Source organism: Lissotriton helveticus, chromosome 1_1 (assembly GCF_964261635.1).
Source record: "Lissotriton helveticus chromosome 1_1, aLisHel1.1, whole genome shotgun sequence".
Classification (NCBI taxonomy): Eukaryota; Metazoa; Chordata; class Amphibia; order Caudata; family Salamandridae; genus Lissotriton; species Lissotriton helveticus.
In genome coordinates, this window is record NC_136057.1 from 1,787,310,928 (window position 1) to 1,787,329,504 (window position 18,577).

The 18,577-nt window shown below is 47.4% G+C and overlaps 1 protein-coding gene across 5 annotated transcripts in view; it reads right to left on the bottom strand.

Moving 5' to 3' along the window:
* The window catches only part of MYH9 (myosin heavy chain 9), a 238,712-nt gene that overhangs the window by 30,443 nt on the left and 189,692 nt on the right, over positions 1-18,577 (bottom strand). For all 5 annotated transcript variants that reach the window (XM_078640470.1, XM_078640476.1, XM_078640479.1 and 2 more), the window contains exons 28-35: positions 18,250-18,456; positions 17,919-18,023; positions 17,574-17,726; positions 16,612-16,860; positions 16,061-16,273; positions 10,097-10,309; positions 9,472-9,633; positions 7,161-7,289 (exon numbers count right to left, since the gene is read on the bottom strand). In XM_078640470.1, coding sequence (XP_078496596.1) covers positions 7,161-7,289; positions 9,472-9,633; positions 10,097-10,309; positions 16,061-16,273; positions 16,612-16,860; positions 17,574-17,726; positions 17,919-18,023; positions 18,250-18,456 — 1,431 coding nt within the window. The remainder of the gene's footprint in view (positions 1-7,160; positions 7,290-9,471; positions 9,634-10,096; positions 10,310-16,060; positions 16,274-16,611; positions 16,861-17,573; positions 17,727-17,918; positions 18,024-18,249; positions 18,457-18,577) is intronic.

Genomic DNA, 18,577 nt, shown 5'->3' on the forward strand with positions numbered 1-18,577 from the left:
GTGGCCAACCTGCCGTTCTCCGGCAAGTCTCTTTTTGGACAGCATGCGGACGACGAGATGGCCCGCATGAAAGCGGAGGCCGAGACGCTCACGGCGGTGGGCCTCGAGAAGCCTAAGGAGACGAAGAAGCCGTACCGCTCTTTCCAACAGCGGTCCGGTGGGCAAGGCCGTGGACGTGGCCAGGCTTCGGGACATTCGCAACAGCAACAACAGTTCCGTAAGCCGTTCCAGAAGCGCCAGAGGGGCAGGGGAGGCCAGCAGTCGGCTCCGACGCCCAAGGGCCAGGCTGGGTCTAGGCCCTAGGAACTTACTTCCCCCGGATCCGTTACCCACTCCGGTAGGGGGAAGCATCCAATTTTTTCCGGCAGAGTGGAGAAAAATTACTCAGGACAAGTGGGTGCTGAATATTGTTTGCAATGGATACAGTCTTCGGTTCACCAGCCCGCCTCCATCGATTCCTCCGGTCAGCTCGCGGTTTCAGCTGCTAGAGCTCCAGGTGGAGGCCGATACCCTGTTAAGGAAAAGGGCGATAGAAGACGTGCCTCTGTCCCAGAGGGGAAGAGGCCTGTACTCCCGGTTCTTCCTGGTTCGCAAGAAGGACAAGAACGAGTTCAGGCCCATTCTGGACTTGCGACAGGCAAACAAGTGGATTCGCAGGGAAAAGTTTCGCATGCTGTCGTTGCATCAGATTTATCCTCAGTTGCAACAAGGGGACTGGCTCTGTGCCATAGACCTACAGGATGCATACTTCCATGTGCCCATTGCGCGCAAACACAGGAAGTTCCTGCGGTTCCAAGTCGGCACCAATCATCATCAATACACAGTACTCCCATTCGGACTGAAGTCTGCGCCGAGAACATTCTCGAAGTGCATGGCGGTGGTGGCGGCGCACCTGCGGAAGAACAAGGTGTTTGTCTACCCGTACCTGGATTGGTTGATCAAGGCATCCTCCTTCTCGGAAGCGCGAGCACACTTCCAGAAGACGTGCGTTCTCTTGGACAAGCTGGGGTTGCACATCAACATGGCCAAGTCGGTCCCGACTCCGGTCCAATGCATACAGTACTTGGGAGCCTCCATCGATACGCTGTCAGCAAGCGTGTCTCCTTCGGAAGAGCGACGATTATCTCTCCTTCGGAAGGCTCAGGCTCTTATGTCGACTCCATCTACAACAGTGAGGACGGTGTCTTCTCTACTGGGTTCGATGGCCTCTTGTATCTTCCTGACGCCGCACACACGCCTGCACATGAGACCATTGCAGGAGTGCTTGGAGGACCAGTGGGATCAGAGGACAGGATCCTGGGACGACAGGATACGTCTGTCTCTGCATGCTCTTCAGTCTCTGAAGTGGTGGTGTTCGGCGGAGAATCTCCTCAGAGGGGTTCCTTTTCACAAGGACATTCCCACGCAGACTGTCGTGACGGATGCTTCTCTCCTGGGATGGGGAGCGCACTCCGGGACTCTGCAGATTCAGGGAACGTGGTCTCCGGTGGAGGCCACTTATCACATCAACTTCCTGGAACTCAGAGCTGTTCACTTGGCACTGAAGGCTTTTCTTCCGTCCTTCCGGACCAGCTCCCTGCTTGTGCAAACGGACAACACTACCACGATGTACTACCTCAACAAGCAGGGGGGCTCGAGATCTCGCACTCTGTCACAGGAGGCGCAGACGATCTGGCACTGGCTCCTGGCCAGAGGGCTGACGGTGACGGCTACCCATCTGCCAGGTGTGCAGAATGTTCAGGCGGACGAACTCAGCAGACTCATTCAGGAAAACCACGAATGGGTCATAAACGGCGAAGTGCTGGGAGAAGTCTTCGCAAGGTGGGGAACTCCGGACGTAGATCTGTTCGCCACCGCCGAAAACAGCAAATGCCGAGACTTCGCCTCCAGGTACTACCAGCCGGGGTCGCTGGGGAATGCGCTATGGATCAGCTGGTCGAACAGCTTTCTGTACGCTTTTCCACCCATTCCCCTGATTCCGGCGGTACTCATCAAGCTGGCCCGGTCCAGGGCTCGGATGATTCTCATTGCCCCGGAGTGGCCCAGGCAGTGGTGGTTCACGGACCTGCTTCACCGATCTCTCCTTCCTCACATTCGGTTGCCGTGCAGGCCGGACCTTCTCACGAAGTTCGGGGGGCGGATGTTACACCCCAGCCTCTCGTCTTTGAGTTTGGCGGCATGGCTCCTGAGATAGTGCAGTATGGACATCTGAATCTGCCCGCGGATTGCATGGACATACTGAAGGAGTCTAAGAGACCTTCCACTAGGACTTCATATGCTTACAAGTGGAAGAGGTTTTGTATCTGGTGCCAGTCTAGGAACCATGACCCTACGACCTGCAAGGAAGATGTCATCCTTCCTTACCTTTTACATTTGGCGCAGTCTGGCCTTAATGTTCATTCCATTAGGGTTCATCTTGCTGCATTGACTGCCTACAGGAAATGCCCTTCACAGACTTCTTTTTTCCAGATCCCTGTGATCAAAGACTTTCTGGAAGGATTGAAGAAGGTGTTCCCTCCTGTCAGGCTTCCCTCGCCTTCATGGGAATTGAATGTGGTGCTGTCCAGATTGATGAAGGAGCCTTTTGAACCCATTCACAAGGCTTCGTTGCAGCACCTGTCCTGGAAGGCGGCGTTCCTCGTGGCCATTACATCGGCCCGCAGGGTGAGTGAAATTCAGGCGTTGTGTTGTACTGAACCTTATACTGTCTTTCATGCTGCTAAGGTTGTGATGCGTACTCACCCTAAATTTCTTCCCAAGGTTATTTCTGATTTTCATGTCAACCAGACCATAACTTTGCCTACGTTTTTTCAGAATCCTTCCTCTCCGGCGGAACGATCTTTACATTCCCTGGATGTGAGGAGGGTGTTGAAATTTTATCTGGATAAAACCAAAGATATTCGTAGGTCAGACCAATTGTTTGTCAATTATGGATCAGTCAGGACGGGTCTTGCTACCTCTAAGCAGTCCATTTCTAGGTGGATTGTGTCCTGCATTCAATTGTGTTACCAAAAAGCTAATAAGACCTTAGGAGGTAAGCCTAAGGCTCATTCCACCAGGGGCAAAGCTGCCACGACAGCCTTGCTCCGTAATGTGCCGATTGCAGAAATCTGCAAGGCCGCCACTTCGAAGTCGGTTCATACCTTTGCTAAGCATTACTGCCTGGACTCTGATGCCAGGGCAGACGCTCAGGTTGGGCAGGCTTCGCTGCGGAATTTGTTCGCACAGTAGTGGCGTCATGTTCTTTCTCCACCGCCGCTTTGGTGTGGGGATGGGCTTGCCATTCTATTCACTAGATTATGACTATACACAGAGATCCCCTACTACAGAAGGAGTAGTTTCCTCTGTTATAGTCATAAGCGCCCGCCCTCCTCCCCGGTGGAGAATTGTTCATGTGCTACAGGTCTGGCGTTTTACGCCTTCAAAAAGAACTGAAGTCAGTGGGACCTGCTATGCATTCTGGGATACTGGGAGAAGGTTCTAGAAGGTTTCCTTAAAGGCACAGTATCCTGTTTAAGCCACATAATGGCAGCCTATGGGGCTTGTCTGTCCAGGCCTTCCTCTATCATTTCTGAGGGGTTTTGCAGTAAAGGCAAGGGAAATCTGGACAGGCTTTGCTGTTTGTGGATTTTTGGTGGAATTTCTAGTTGAAGTACTGGACAGTGTAGCCTGTGGATATAGGCTGCATTATTTGTCTTTAAATTTTCTCTTAAGTGTCTTTGCAGTTCTGCAATTTTTTGACAACTTAAGAGATTATTTTTGATTGCCGGGGTCCACGCACATGGGCGGGACTATTCACTAGATTATGACTATAACAGAGATACCCCTACTACAGAACTGGAGTTACAGAACAGAAACTACTCCTTCTGCTTGCATCCTATCAAATACGCCTTGAAGTCAACCAATGATAATTACATTGCCATGGAAACAATACTCAGAAATTGGAAATTAAAAACAAAGCATGAACTTCTGAACAAGAAGAGATTTGAAACAATACGTATTTTGCAATCTATGCTAATTTCCACTCACTAAAAACACTCCCATTGTCAGGTGAAGAAAACTTGGAACTCTAGATAAACAGTTCAGTTTACAGCAGTTCCGGTTATGAACATTGTAGGAGAGTAGGGTCTGCAATCCTATGATCACCCAGATTTTTGCTTTTTGCTGCACTGGTTTACGACTTTCCCTGGCTGTGGGCCTGCTAATCAGACCCACAGCCTAGCTGTTCTCTCTATCCAAATTGTACTTAGGTACTGAATTGGCACTGGGCCCTCTCCAAGTCCCTGTACCCAGGGCTGAGGTGCACCCAGAAGTCTCCCAGGGGCTGAAGCATGTATTATGCCACCCCTGGATTGACTAACTAAAACTGACACAACTGGCTGCACGACAGCTGGGGCAAGGCGGTGTACTCACCCTTTGCTTTAGATATAGTATACCTATATCTAACCCTAAAAATGGACACACAGATCTCCTATCAGTCACTCCTATAGCAGGCCTTAACAATCCTGAAGGCAGAGTGCTTGGAATCGTGCGAGATGGTGCTCTAGCATGAGCTGAGCCTGTCTGCGGCTTTCGGGATCCATCCCTTAGCCGTTTCCATGATATCGCATACCATATACTCTTAAGTGCATTATAATCCTCGCGGTTATGTGCCAACTCTGGTATCGCTTTATCAAAACATGTCGAGTAAGGTGTCATACGAATTGGAATACTAACCCCTCGCCAATTCTGGCGACGGGGTTAGCATTCCACCCTTCTAGAGGGACACGACATGCCTGTAACCTATAACCCGGTTAAAAGTCAGACAGAGCCTTAGCATCCACAAAATGGATGCTGCCACCGAGACACAAGTCTGCCCTCCTGCTGCTGAGAGTCCTCCCAGAGCAGGAGATAAGGACAAAGGGGTTCCTGCCAGGGGCGGTGCCAGCACCGTCCCAGACAGGGTTTTGTGTATTGTAGGTAGGCAGGGCTTTAGAGGAAGGTGACTGCAAGTGGCACCCCGGTGCTCACTGTGCATAGGCCGGCTTGAACCAGTTCCAGGGTCACTCCAGACCCTGTGCTGGGGAAAAGCCCGCCAAGGAAGTGGGTGTAACCACCCCCCTTCTAGTCCCACCCATAGGGCAGGACTTAGTCGCGTGCCAGCCCCTTTTTACAGGATAAAGGTAGAGACTGGCCCCCTTACAAATCAGATCTTTGAATCCTGAAACTACTTTCTGCGAAAGGAACTCAAGACTTCTTCCTAAGATTTCTCCCTTGTGACTAAGGAGTAGTCACCCTGCATCCGCAGGCACCATCCAAGAACACTGCGGTCTGCTGTAAGTCCTTCCTCTGGAATCCGACTGCCCAGCTCGACGAGAACCGGCTTCCCTGGCACCTCTGACCTCTACCCACCTCTACAGCCCAGCTGAGAACCGTGGGTGCGACGAGACCTCAAGGGACCGGCCATCTGCAAGACTGCACGACTTCTTTCCAGCAAGCCCGCCGAGTAATCTACTGGTGAGTGCTTTGGGGTCCGAGAAGCCCCGACTCTGAGCAGCTCCAGCTCCGAAGTGCAGCCCCCCAGCATCTCCACGATCTGCGTGGGGCCCTTCTGCTTTCCGCTGCTCACCGCGTTGTTTGGCTACTAGCCCGTTGGCTTGTGGCCTTCCTGACGACGCCCGACGACATTTCTGCTGCTGGTCTGGTTGCTCCAGACTGGCCCTTGCTCCCTTCCAGAAGAGGAGCACCCTGGACCCTCCTGGTCCACTCAAGACGCCATTTTGAGTCCACCGCGTGGGCTTGAATTAGCCAAGGCTTGTTGCCCAATCCTGGGTAACTTCGACGCCAACAACTTCATCCTTCGTGGGACAGCTCGCACCTCCATCCTGGTCGCCGACAACGCCTCCTGGTCCGAGAGACTGCAGAGCCCAGCAGTGCCCACTCACCTGACTGCGGTGACTTCGCCCGGTGCCATCCTGGTGCCCACTTAATCACTGGCTAGTGATTCAAGAACTTGGTCCCCTCTGCTTTCAGGTTTTCTTCTTCCTTGATCCAGGCTTGGATCCATCGAACTTTCCTTCACTGGTCGCCTGCCAGCAACTTCCTTCTTCCAGGCTCCTGGTCCGGCAACGAGATCCCCGACGTCTTTTCAGACCTATGCAGCTGCAGCCCCTGGGCTAGGTAACTTCGGCACTCCGGTGTCCCAGCATAGCCTCACTATCCAAGGGTCAGGATCCACTGTCGTTTTCTCCCTACCAGGTCGGGTTCGCCCGTGAACACTAACTTTGTGAATTCTAGCTTCCATAGACTTTGTCCCGCATCCCGCGTGAGAGTGCACACTCTGCACCCGAGTCCCCTAGGCCTCCTAGTAGTAATCTAACAATTCCCTAGTCCAGTCCTAGCGATTCCAAAGCCTATTAGAACTGTTACTTACCTGCTAGTAATTCGCATTCCACTTTTAGCGTATATGGTTTTTCGTGCCCTTCGGGCATTTGTGTAACATGCTAACTTAAAAGTATTTTCGTAAGAGTTTTGTTGTGTGCTTAGCTCCCTGTCTCATAAAGAGCCAGGGTAGTCTTGTTATAAATAAATACACTGTTTATTTTCATAACAACTTGTGTGGTGTCCTTTCACTGGGTGTTCAAGGGGTAATGTGATGGTAAAACAGCTGGCTTAACACGCCCTCTAGAGTCTTAGCCTTAGACTGCTCGTATCCATGCTACTAGGATAGCTGGTCTATAAGGTTGACTTACAACCAATCAATAAGGGTTGTTTGGACTGATATATAGTGATCACTAGAATAGTGAGCACTGCACATCAGGCCAACTTCTCACAAACATCCTCTTCACATTAGGAGATCCAGCGATACAATACCATATTTTGAAAAGTAATCAAGTAACCCCCTTCAACTGAACTCATTCAGATGCAGACTGACACTTGCAGCAGAGCATCCCTATACCTTACTTCTGGGGACGTGGAGTAGCATCCTATGTGTTCACTCAGATGTTTTACCCTTACAACTATTCGCCATGTGCTACACAACAGCAACACGCCTGCCACCAGGGTGACTAGGGATACCAAATTACTCACATGTCCAGTGCTCTTTAGCATGCTTCTGTGCCGTACTGCTTTAGCCGAAGCATGTGCCCCCTTTCAACTCCTGGCACCTCAAATGCACTTACCTCCTGCATGTGGATCATCTCTGCTTCCATGCTCTTCAACTTCTTCTCATTCTCCTTGGCCTGACTCAAGATCTCTTCCCTGGATGCGCGCGTGTCCTCCAGCTCACGCTGAAAATCTTTCATCTGGCCCTAGATGCGAAGAGGCAGCATAAGAAAACAGTATATCCACACAGAAATTCTAGGCTAGCCCTCTCGCCCCAAAAAGCTTCAACATTAACAGTGTGAAATCTTGTGCTGATGCACAGCACCAACAGTTATGCCCTTTTGGACTCTGAAGAGTTTTAGTGGTAGGCTTCAATAAACTAGCCATCTCTGAAGTACGCAGGAACAAAAAGCAGCAAGAGGGGATGTCATCAAAAAGGAATCAGCACAAAACACCTTTACAGAGAAGGCCATTAAAGAAAAGTACTTCCAAGGAAAACTAGCTAAGGCAGCTACAATGAATAAGCAGAAAGTGCTGATTTTAACAATGGTTTAAAAAAGGACAAAGTAAAAACTTGAGAATGCAAGGTTGATCTTAAATTTACACTTTTCCTTTACTCATCTTATCCGGCCATCTAGTGTTGGTTTGGTACTGAAAAGAGACTTCCTCTGTAAGCATTGTTCATAGCGTGTAGTGCTTTAGATTCACATGCGCTGCTTACTCCTGCCACCTAGTGTTGAGCTCAGACAGTTTCAAGTTCTTTTCCTAAGAACTTTCAAGTCAGGAGGTCTATGGCTATTCATGCCTTCATGTGCAAGGACATCAACTTTATTTTTAGTCCAGTGGGGTACATGTGCATTGCTAATTAACTATAGCAGAGAAAAATATATGCGGCCAGAGCCACTCGCTTTACAAATACCAGCTAATGGGATTTTTCCATGCAAAGCCATGGGAGAACTTGCTTGGCTTTAAGTTGGCAGGTTTGGTTACACCTAACTAGCTGTCTTGTAAATCCTGCTTTTGAAATAGGCTGACCTCTTGGGGGTTGCTAAAAGATACACCACTTCTGCCTTACAAAAGCACGTTATTCTATTACTGTAGTACAGGAGAGCCCCTTTGACAGTGTGGAGGACTCTCCGGCAAGGACTGTAGTGTGCAAAAAAGACCAAAAGTTCTATAATCTGGGAGAGGAGCAGGAGAAATAACCTTGGGTTGAAACTTTGGATTGTCCCATAATACTGCTCTATAGTTGCTGACCTGGATGTAGGGTTCCAGTGATGTGAGTGCTTGTAGCTCACTAATGTGCCCGAGAGAAGTTATGCCCACCAAGAATGAAAATTTCCATGAGGGGCAGGAACGCAACGGGGGATCCCAGAAATATAGTGAGGGCTATATTCATGTTCCTTTGCTGGTGGCAGCCATGGGGGAATGACCATGAAAGCCTGGATAACCGTTATACAGAATAAGGAAGAGTGGTCTGTTCTGCATTATAAGCAGATAAGAGCAGCTAAATGAAGTCTAGTGGAATGGTGTGGTGCCTGGAGGGAATTTAAGAGCTGGGCAGAAACAGGCTTCTTAAGAAGTTCTGACCAAAGTAATGTAGGGTTCACCTTCGGATTTGGAGTAAAAATGGAAATGTTCTATGTTGTTCTGGAACTGGATCTGTGCCTTTTCTTTGGCCCTGCCCCCTATCTAGTTTTTTTCAAAGCAGCTAATCAATAAGTTCCGAAGCAGATGAAAAAAAATCTAAGGTGGAGTTTATTCTCTGCTGCTTTGTTGGTTTGTAAGAGGTGGTTACAAGTCACTTAATGTGCACCAAACAAAATACTATAGCCAATTGCTACAGTAATAACATTGCCAAGTCTGTAATCCATAACATGCTCCAAGTGTGATATTCTACATTTATGATTCGGGGTTAAATTCAGGGTAGGTTTACCTAAAAGGGGAGGGTAAAGAGTCTGCAAAGCTATTAATTAGTATACTGCGAGAGGAGATAGCCAGAGAGAAACAATTGTAAGCATGTGAAGGAGGAGCAAACAAGAGAAAGTATGCAGGTGTAATAGTACCACCCACCGACGCTGGATAACCAGCTAAAACAGACGCTGCATAAACAGCGATGTGCAATTTGCACTTTTGTACTTTGTGTACAACTAAAGGATTTAGACAGTGGGTGGTAGGCGCCAGTTTCCCCAGTGCTGTTGCTAAGGGATTGGAAGCTCATGAACACATGTGCATGAAAAGCATTGGTTTAATTTTTGCCACAAGTATAAAGATCTCTACTAGGGTCCCACCATGATTGTCCTCATCCTTCTACCCTCTCGTAGACGGACATGTGGGATTGGACGGAAAGTTGCCTGCAGAGGGGGCGGTAGTTGTAAGATACCCTACCTGGAGTTTACGTAGCTGCTTGATGGCCTCCTCTCGGCTCTTGTTAGCAGAGTCAATCTGTCCTTCGAGGTCTTTGAGATCCAACTCCAGCTTCTTGCGTGCAGCAACAGCAATAGACCGCTGCTTCCGCTCATCCTCCAGCTCGGTTTCCATCTCTTTTACCTGAAACAAAGGACAGGACATCAGTGGAGGGCCATTGGGTATAGGAGAGGGATGTGGGAGAGCCCCCTGCATCCGAATATTTGCACCTCGAGACATCAAATGTCCATGCAGAGGATGAAACCGACCTGGCCTGTCAATGAACAGATTATAGGGAGTATTATAGAGTCGAGAATCCATCTCACCTCCATCTACTATTTTGTATCCACTCTTGCTGCTCAGCTGTTGCCCCCTGCTGGACTCTAGTAGTTTCTGCACCCCAGCAGTTACAAGGAAAGTACCTTCTGCCACCAGATTTACCCAATAATCTCACAACAGCACCAGTTCCTCCCTCCCTCCTCCATTCTAGGGTCTCTCCACTCCTTTCATTAACAGTCACTGCCACATTTACTACCAGGTTCTTCAGCTCTTGTACAGTCTGCTAGGGTTTCTCCATTTGTTCCAGTTTGATACAATGCCCACTTACCTGTCGTACAAGCTGTTTCTTCTTGTCCTCGCTCTGCTCATCTCGTCCCTGGAGGTCACGCTCAAACTGAGCCTTCATAGCCTGGAGGTTAACCTCGAGCCGAAGCTTGGCATCCTCTGTGGCTTGCAACTCATCTTCCAGCTCCTCCAGTTGGGTCTTCATTTCCTCTACCTGTTGCTCCAGGGCACGCTTGGACTTCTCCATCTCATGGACCTGCCGAAGGAGAAGGGGAGAACATTTGTAATCAGGTCAAGAAGGCCAGAGATTGAGGCACAGGACATGGCTCAGGTTCATGGGTACAACTGCATAGGCAGGAAAAAAGGAAGACCAGACTAATTGTGTGAGTAAGTATGAAGGCGAAACAAGAGTGAGGTGAATTTGATCAACTTTACATATCGTACCGAAGAGGCAATTTGTGGTCATCCACTACAAAGTGAAGAGTAAAGCTTCATACAAGAGCCTAATTGCCCTGGCACCTACTTCCCTAGTCCATAAACTTATCAAAGGAGATTATCTGAAAATTCAAGACTCCAGAAGGCTAACTTTACCTATGCCAAACGGGAGCAAAAGTTGGAGGCAAGAACTGAAAGCCCCATCCCTAATGAGCAGCCAGTAAATGCTTGTGTGCTTAGAGCATTTGGGAGTGGTAGGCTACATGTGAGCTTTCACAAACTGCCCATGCTTACCCATCAAATCGAATGTGTTTTCATACATCCTGCTTGGGTGGATGTCAATCCAGAGCACTCCAGTAGAGGGACTAACAAGGTAGGGGCTGAAGCATGATCCACCGCCAGCTGACCATGTGAATCCATGGCATTCTGGAGAAGGATTTATGAACACTGCATGTTTGAGAGCATAATTCAGCTATAGCCTCAAACACGGGCACAATCTACTAAATAAGTGTAGGTGTATCGCACATGCCACAAGCAGAGCATCGGCTAAAAAAAAGGTTGTAAGGGTGTGCACAACTAAGTCAGTTTGTCCAATGGGAAGCCAGAGAGAACAGCAAAGATTCTTAAACGACTGAGCTTCTGATAGGTCTGAAAAGCCTGGCTAGGAGATCAGTTTTATTTAGTGATGTTACAATCAAATTGGTTTATGGCAGTTTCTTCCCCAAACCTTCCCATTATATAGGTCTCCATCTTACAAAACTGTAGCCTTCCCTTATATGTGTAACTGCAGTACCCAAATCTCTACCCCGCTTTTTTTATGCCATATTAGTATTATTACGGAGACTAGCTGTTAGCATAGGATTGACTACATACAGCATTGGAATGGGTAAGGCCATCTGAGAAGTACAAGTATTTTAAACACTGCTATTCTCCTAGTCATGGAAAACGGCAAGCACGTCCACAAATCTGAGCCAGTTTTACTGACTGGAGGAGATAAACTCGTTTTCAATGTATGCAATATTATTCCTTTGTGCACCATAGTTCGCCAAGTATCTAAAGGATCCTTACATAGAGAATGACGATTCTGATTGACATGAAAACAGAATCAGGATTTCATTAAAGACATGGAGGCTAACAATGTTAATTTGGTTTTAAAGTAGTTCTGCGATAATAATACTCTCCAGACTTCCACCTATCAAACAGCTCTTACTCGCCATAGCACCTCTAATGGAATGTGCTTTGAATTTCATAATATCCACACCAGCCTCACTCATAACACATCTCGTAGTAGCAGTACCAACTACTCTAAAAGGTTTCACAAAAGAAAACCATTGATGTTCACCATCTCTTCTTTTCTCAGCAACTCTACACTCATTCTCTCAAACAATCCACTACACATAATTTCCTGCACGCTTCATACTTCGGCTAGAACACAGATTTAAACATTCTTTGTTCTTTTAAAAATTTCAAAATACACTCCATCTGGAATAAAATGTCTATTATTCAGCTCTAAACATTTCACATCAGATACTCTATTGCAAGAAATCAAACCTAACAGAGTTGCTAATTTAATAGAAATATTCTTATTACTGAAATATTTATTCAAAGGCCATTCACAGAACTTTAAAACCAAATTAACAATGTTAGCCTCCGGTCTTGTAATGAAATTTGTGTGACTAGCAATAAACGTATATGTAGAAGACTACCAAGGAGGGAAAAGGTTTGATCTGAGTTTAGTCCGCATACTTTATTTTTGGCCGAAGCGTTCCAATATGCTCAATAATATGGTGAGCATGTAACAATACTGTACGTCTGTGATACAAAGTGCTTACCGAGTCCTGTAGACCCTAGAGGATTATTGCACCAGCAACTCTCGTGCCCATTCATAAGATATACATGGGATAAATTATCCCCCTCTATACATTATAAAGATATTGCAAGTCGGAAAAGTTTATTTATAAGATTATGGAACTCAGGTGACTTGCAATCTCCTTATCACGTACAGGAGATAGACTTCCCTATAATACATGCTCACACTATTACCTTTCCTACAAATCAAATGCATGGTGTGTAGCCGTTTTAAAAGAGCAGGTTTGCAAACACGAAGAATAAAAATAGGACCTCTAGTGCAAATTTAAACCCATCAAAAAAGTGGTTATATATTTGTTGGAAAAAAATATCATAATAAGTCAAATACAAGCCAGCTTAAAAATAAACATCTCAGAGTAGAAACATGCAGAAAGATGCAAACTTCTCTAACTCCCTTATGGGTTGAAAAAATAAGGGTGTTGGCCTAAATTTCCCATTTCTGCTGGTCATGGGACAGCTTTAAAACCAGAGCAGACAAAAAGCCACATTACGTTTTTGTTCTTTAAACCGATGCTTTAATTATGTTCCTTCAACTGATCTGCTTTTTCCAGTTGGCTGCTCGGGTCCGACAGCAGACATTGCAATGTCAGAACTCAACTGGAATAAGTTATAACAGTTGAGTTCTGATGTAATTTCTTTGTCTGCAACTGGTTGTGTCACAAGTCGCCTATTATGAAGAGAAAAAAATAAATAGAGACTGGCTTCGAATACAGGGATTGCAGAATCCCATATATTATGCCAGTTTAGAAGAGGCATTTAATCCTTCAGTTTGCTCTTGACAATTTACAGATGCTTCTTGGGTCCATATTTGGGAAATGTGGCTGTCGCTACTCCAACATGTGTTAATCGTGCACTATACTAAGTGCAGAATAACATTAATTTGTTCTGTGAATTGTGTAGCAATCCTAGTTAATCTTATAATTTAGAAGTAGGCTTAGCGTCTCTTTAAAAGACATGCTAAGAGCAGGCGGGGCGTGCATGCGTTTGGAAGTGTGAGCATGAAGCAGGGAGCATGCATGATGGGAACCACTTTGAAAATGCCTTGTAACTCTGGATTCTCACTGCACTACCAGCTGAAGCAGTTCATTGGCTATAAAAGTACCACCTGGAATGAGGTCACCTGGGCAGTTCTGGAATCAAAAATGAAATCCATTTCAAGCTACACAACCAAATTACCTGGTTTGCTTTCCAAGTTTCTAACTTTTGTGCAATAATCTTGGTGTACACTATTGCACAAATCACAGCTTTTCCTCTGAAACCTTGGTATTTGACAAGTGTGCCAGACAGGAAGAGATCAATGAGTGGGAATACGGACCACTACCTTTAAAAAGCAGAAAAAGAAACACAGATAGAGGGAATGTGCACTTGTAATGGAGGTGGGCTGACTGCAAGATCTTAGGAAACTGATTTTGGATTGTGTTTCTATTGCAAACCTAGGAGGCAGAGATCAATTTGCAGCATTATACTGTAAGGAAATGCCTTTGTATGATCATTCCCAAAAGTTATGGATTGGTACTCGTTTTTCGACTAACACTAAGGCCTCCTAACCAGACTTCAGTACCAGTGCCCTGGCCTCAAAGTATGCACGTTTGGTTGGCTTCTATTCAATTGGCATAAGTTAACTTATTTGTAAGTCCCTAGTATATGATACGTCATGCACCCTGGGAATGCAAGTTGAAGGTTGTTAGAAGGTGGTTGACACTATGGGCCGCGCAGATTTTTCACTTTGAGCACCTAATTGTTGAGCTTTTACTGTGGGGGAGCCTCATAATCTGGGACTCACCCACAGTAAACTCATAATGAAGGAGGCTGCACGGAGATTTTACTGTGTCCCCCTGGCTTGGCTACGCTGCTGAGCTGGAGTATGGGGCACCGGGCTGGTTACATGCAGACACGTGTACATGCGGGTGCACACGTGTAGGGGCTGCGCAGGGGAGATTCCTAGCATGCGCAGTTCAGGAGCAGGTACAAATTGAATCGTGTGGCAGGACTTATGCAGAATTGGGTGGTGACATTTATACACTGGAAAGAAACAAGCCAGGGAAAGTCAGTGTTTTACTGTGTTTTCACTTCATTATTCCCCTATGGGGATGTGGTGCCATGGCTAGAGTAACTTCCACAAGGCCTACAGATTCCAGACACGCACTAAATTCCATTGTAGTGGATGTGAAAAGTATAGTGCAGAGTCCAAAGTTATATTTGTACTGCTTTTGGGTCGTCCAGAAATGTCATGTCCGAGTCCCTGGCTGGGGTCTTGCCATGGCAGGTTAGATTAATGACCTCTCTTCCCAGAGCGAAGATCTTCCCTCCAAGGAGAAAAGATAGGTGGAGCTACAAGCCATTCCATCAACTGCTGTCGCTGGGTGCCAGGCACCAAGATGAAGGCAGCACTGGGGGAAGGGGGGCCATGTGGCCAGAGACACTGGACGACTCCATTTTGGACAACCCAGAGGCTGGACAAGGAGGGATCGGGACCAGGGAAGTGATGTGTCACTGTTTGATAGGCCAAAGACATCCTGCCAGCCCCATACTCAACTTTTAAAAAGTAGCTCTTTGGGGTGTGGTCTGCTGAGGCAGAAGGTGCTGGAGTTGGCAATGGGCAGTTGGAAGGAGAGACCCCCTGACTGCCCCCCCCCAGGCCCCTAACACCAGAAGAAGCACCCAGGACTGGTGCACAGAAGCAGGGGCCTCTGCGCAGGACGAATAGAGGCACAGGGATCCAGTATAGACCACTCCCTGCAGAATGCACCCTCTTGGAGACCTGGAGGGCAAAGGAGTGTGCACCCAGTGGCTGGGGGATGCCACCAAAAGCAAGAAGCAAAAATGGGGCAGATCAGACCCCCAGGGGCTGATATATGGCCCCTGGAAGGTAGGCGACCGTTGACCCCCTAAGAAGACAGACGACGAAGAGCGTGGGGCTCCGCCACCGGTCTCAGATCCCCTCAGGGTGGGTCAAGTCCCGGGAGGTGCCCCAAGGAGAAGCAAAGCCCTGGCCCCCACCGAAGATTGAGGCGGGGTGTGCCATCGTGTCTCCCCCACCCTCCTCCCCCTGCGAGGAGGAAAACCGCGGAGCACCATCACGCTCCCTGTGAAACTGTCCCACAGGGTTCCAGGAGCCCACCATGGCCCCCAACAAAAATGGTGATGGGGCGCGCCGTCCCGCAACCCCATCCAGAGGAAGAGCCAGAAACTCCATCTTCCAAGACGACAACATGCAATCATCCGAGCCCAACACCAGGTGGCGATCTAATACTAAGTGTAGTATCTGCAGCTCATATGCCTCAAACATAATTTTGCTGCCGGGAGATCCTAGCAAATGTTGCACTTTGAAATTAACACCCATTAGCAACCATGTGCAAGAGTCTAGGGAGCAAAGATGTAGATAATCAATACGCAACCATATAAAAAATTCCTACAAGCCAACACTTTAGAACTGGAACGTAGGAGATCCGGAAGAAAGAAACATTCGGGGCAATGTAGGGGAGAGACCGCTAAAATAAACCATTTTGGCTTAAAAAAATCCCCCATACCCCCAAAAAGATCAGAAGCCTCGACTGAACAAGTCTAGTGGCATGTATGAACAATTCCCCTCAGGAACACATCCTTTCCCACCCCTCTAATACGCAAGCACACCATCTCTCTACTATACAAGATATGCACCAAGATTACAGGATAGTCAGTTCTCCACAAGGGTGGTACTTACACTCTTTCCCACATCATCTTTGGAGCTGACCAAGTCTTCCATCTCTGTACGCAGCTGCTTGTTCAATCTCTCCAGCTCAGATTTCTGCTCCATGGCTTCCTCAAGTGCCCGAGCTAAAGCTAGGGCCTTGGTTTCCTTCTCACGGGCTTCGGCTTCAGCGCGGTCACGCTCCTCGGCATACTTAGAGGAGATGGTCTTCTCTTCACCAAGCATCTAAGGTAGGAAGACAAGTCAGGTCTTTACTAATGTACATGGTAGGAATTCAATGGTACAAAAGAAAATGCACGAAGAGAATAAGGGACTAAATATGCTACTGTCAACGCTGCAGACAGCCCCCCACTATTGAATATAAAGTCTCATGATAGTCAAAATTAGCGTTCAAGCTCCCTTTCACAGTGTTCACACTCCTTTGGAGGACATTTTCAAAGCTTCCCTGAGCTCCAATGCTGTCACACGTTTCTAACACTACCTCAACCAATGACTCAACCTACAACACCTCATGCAGTGACAGACGCTACACATTTTTCCATGCACCTCACAACTGCACACACCTGGTCAAACTTCTTCTGCTTTTTCTCGAGGTTGGACACAATCTGGCGCTGGTGGTCCAGATCCACAGCTAGATCATCTAGCTCCTGCTGCAGACGCGTTTTGGTCTTCTCCAGCTTGTCGTAAGCAGCTGCCTTCTCCTCCAAGCGCTGGTTGACGCTCTCCAAGTCCTTCTGCAATTTCTTTTTGGACTCCTCCACTGTCTCCAGAGAGCCTAGGCCCTCGTCCATCCTCCGTTTCATATCAGTCATCTACAGAAACCAACAGATTTAGTGAAGGGAGAAGAGTTAGAAAGGGACAATTTGAGATTAACATTTTAAAGTGAAGGAGGAAACCAAAGAATATCGTAAAAGACAACAATAAAACAAATCTACTAAGTTACAAGGAAAAATTAAAGTGTGAGAAAGGATTTGACAAGGAGCACCAGATGGATGAGTTTGGGTAAAAGGATAGAAAGAAGGTTAAGTCAGAAGCAGGTGCTCACCCCAAGCAAGCATGTGCACAGTGCAGTCAATTTCCCAAACTTCAGACAAAACACTACAAATGGACCAGAAAGGATTCACAGTATAGGAAAAAACTGGTTTGGTGCCTGGTGAGCCAAATTCTGCAGCCTCTACAACATGCAGCTCGCTGGAAGATGACTCGAGTCTCCACCTAGTAAACTAGTGAAATACAGAACCTGCACTCTAAAGGCAGGTGCTTCTGTGTGGAGTCCTTTACAATTTCTCAGAGATGACCCTTCCACAGGACAAGGGGAGTGTCACAATGAGCCATTATACACTTCAAATGAGAAGGTCACCGATATCCTTTGGATCAGTCTGCAGTGTGGCTGACATGCATGCCCCTACCACAAAGATGACGCTTACGACTACAAGACAGATACACATCATGGCTTTAGCTTGCCCCTCTGCATAGACACGTGGTGCAACTGCAGCCTTTTAACATAATCTTATATGCACTGCACCTGAGACTGTAAAGTAGTGATCTGCTTGGTACAGTTCCGCTTGGCCTCCTCCTCTTCCTCAAGCTGCTCACGCAAGTTGTGCACCTCTTCATCCATCTGCTTTAACTTCGTGCTGAACGCCAGCTTCTGCCGGGTCTCCTCCTGAAGAAGCTCCTGCTCACAGATCGGAAAGTATCAGGTGACTGAACAAAATATCTTGGAACAAACCCACCCCTCCACAGAATACTTGGATGGAGTTTCCAGGACAGACCATTGCAGGAAAAGTAGTTTGTAAGGCTTTTTAGCCTTGTAAATGAACCTGTGAACGTGCCTGTAGTTTATGGGCAGACAGCTTGCCCAACTCACCTGTGTGTCCTGTAGCTGTGACTCCAGTGTGGAGAAGTCTTTGGCTATCTTGATGGACTTGCTGTCGGACTGATTCAGGAGCCCAGTGAGATTGTCCAGTTCCACCTACAGAAAAACACGAGAGCACAACAAGCTGAGCACAAACTTAAATATGTACTAATAGACTAAGTTCTAGAACCACAATCCTTAGCATAGTAAGATCAAATCACGGTTTGAGAAAGCTACACCCGTGTCAGAGTTGTGCCCAACTGTTTCCTAAACTCTGATGCCCAACACGAGACTTCCATTTAAATATACTCAAATTTTTTTTAAGATTCCAAAGGCCACTCACCTGCATCCGGTTGGCCTTCTCTGCCAACTCTGTACGGATCTTCTCACCATCTGAGAATTTGACCTGCAGCTCCTGCAGCTGGGTCTCCACTTTCTTCCTCTTGTGCTCAGAGTCCCCCCTGCCCTGCAGCAGAGCCTTCACCTCAGTGGCCAGCTCATTGCGCTCTGCCTCCAGGGCCTGCTTGGCTTTTTCAAGGTTTCCTTTCAGCTTTAATAAAAAGAGAGAATGTGGCATCCATTAGATACATCAGATGACTAGATTCAAACTGAAAGCAAAGAGATGGGGAGCAGGAATAGGAGTCAGGTGATTGATCCCACAGTCAGAAGCT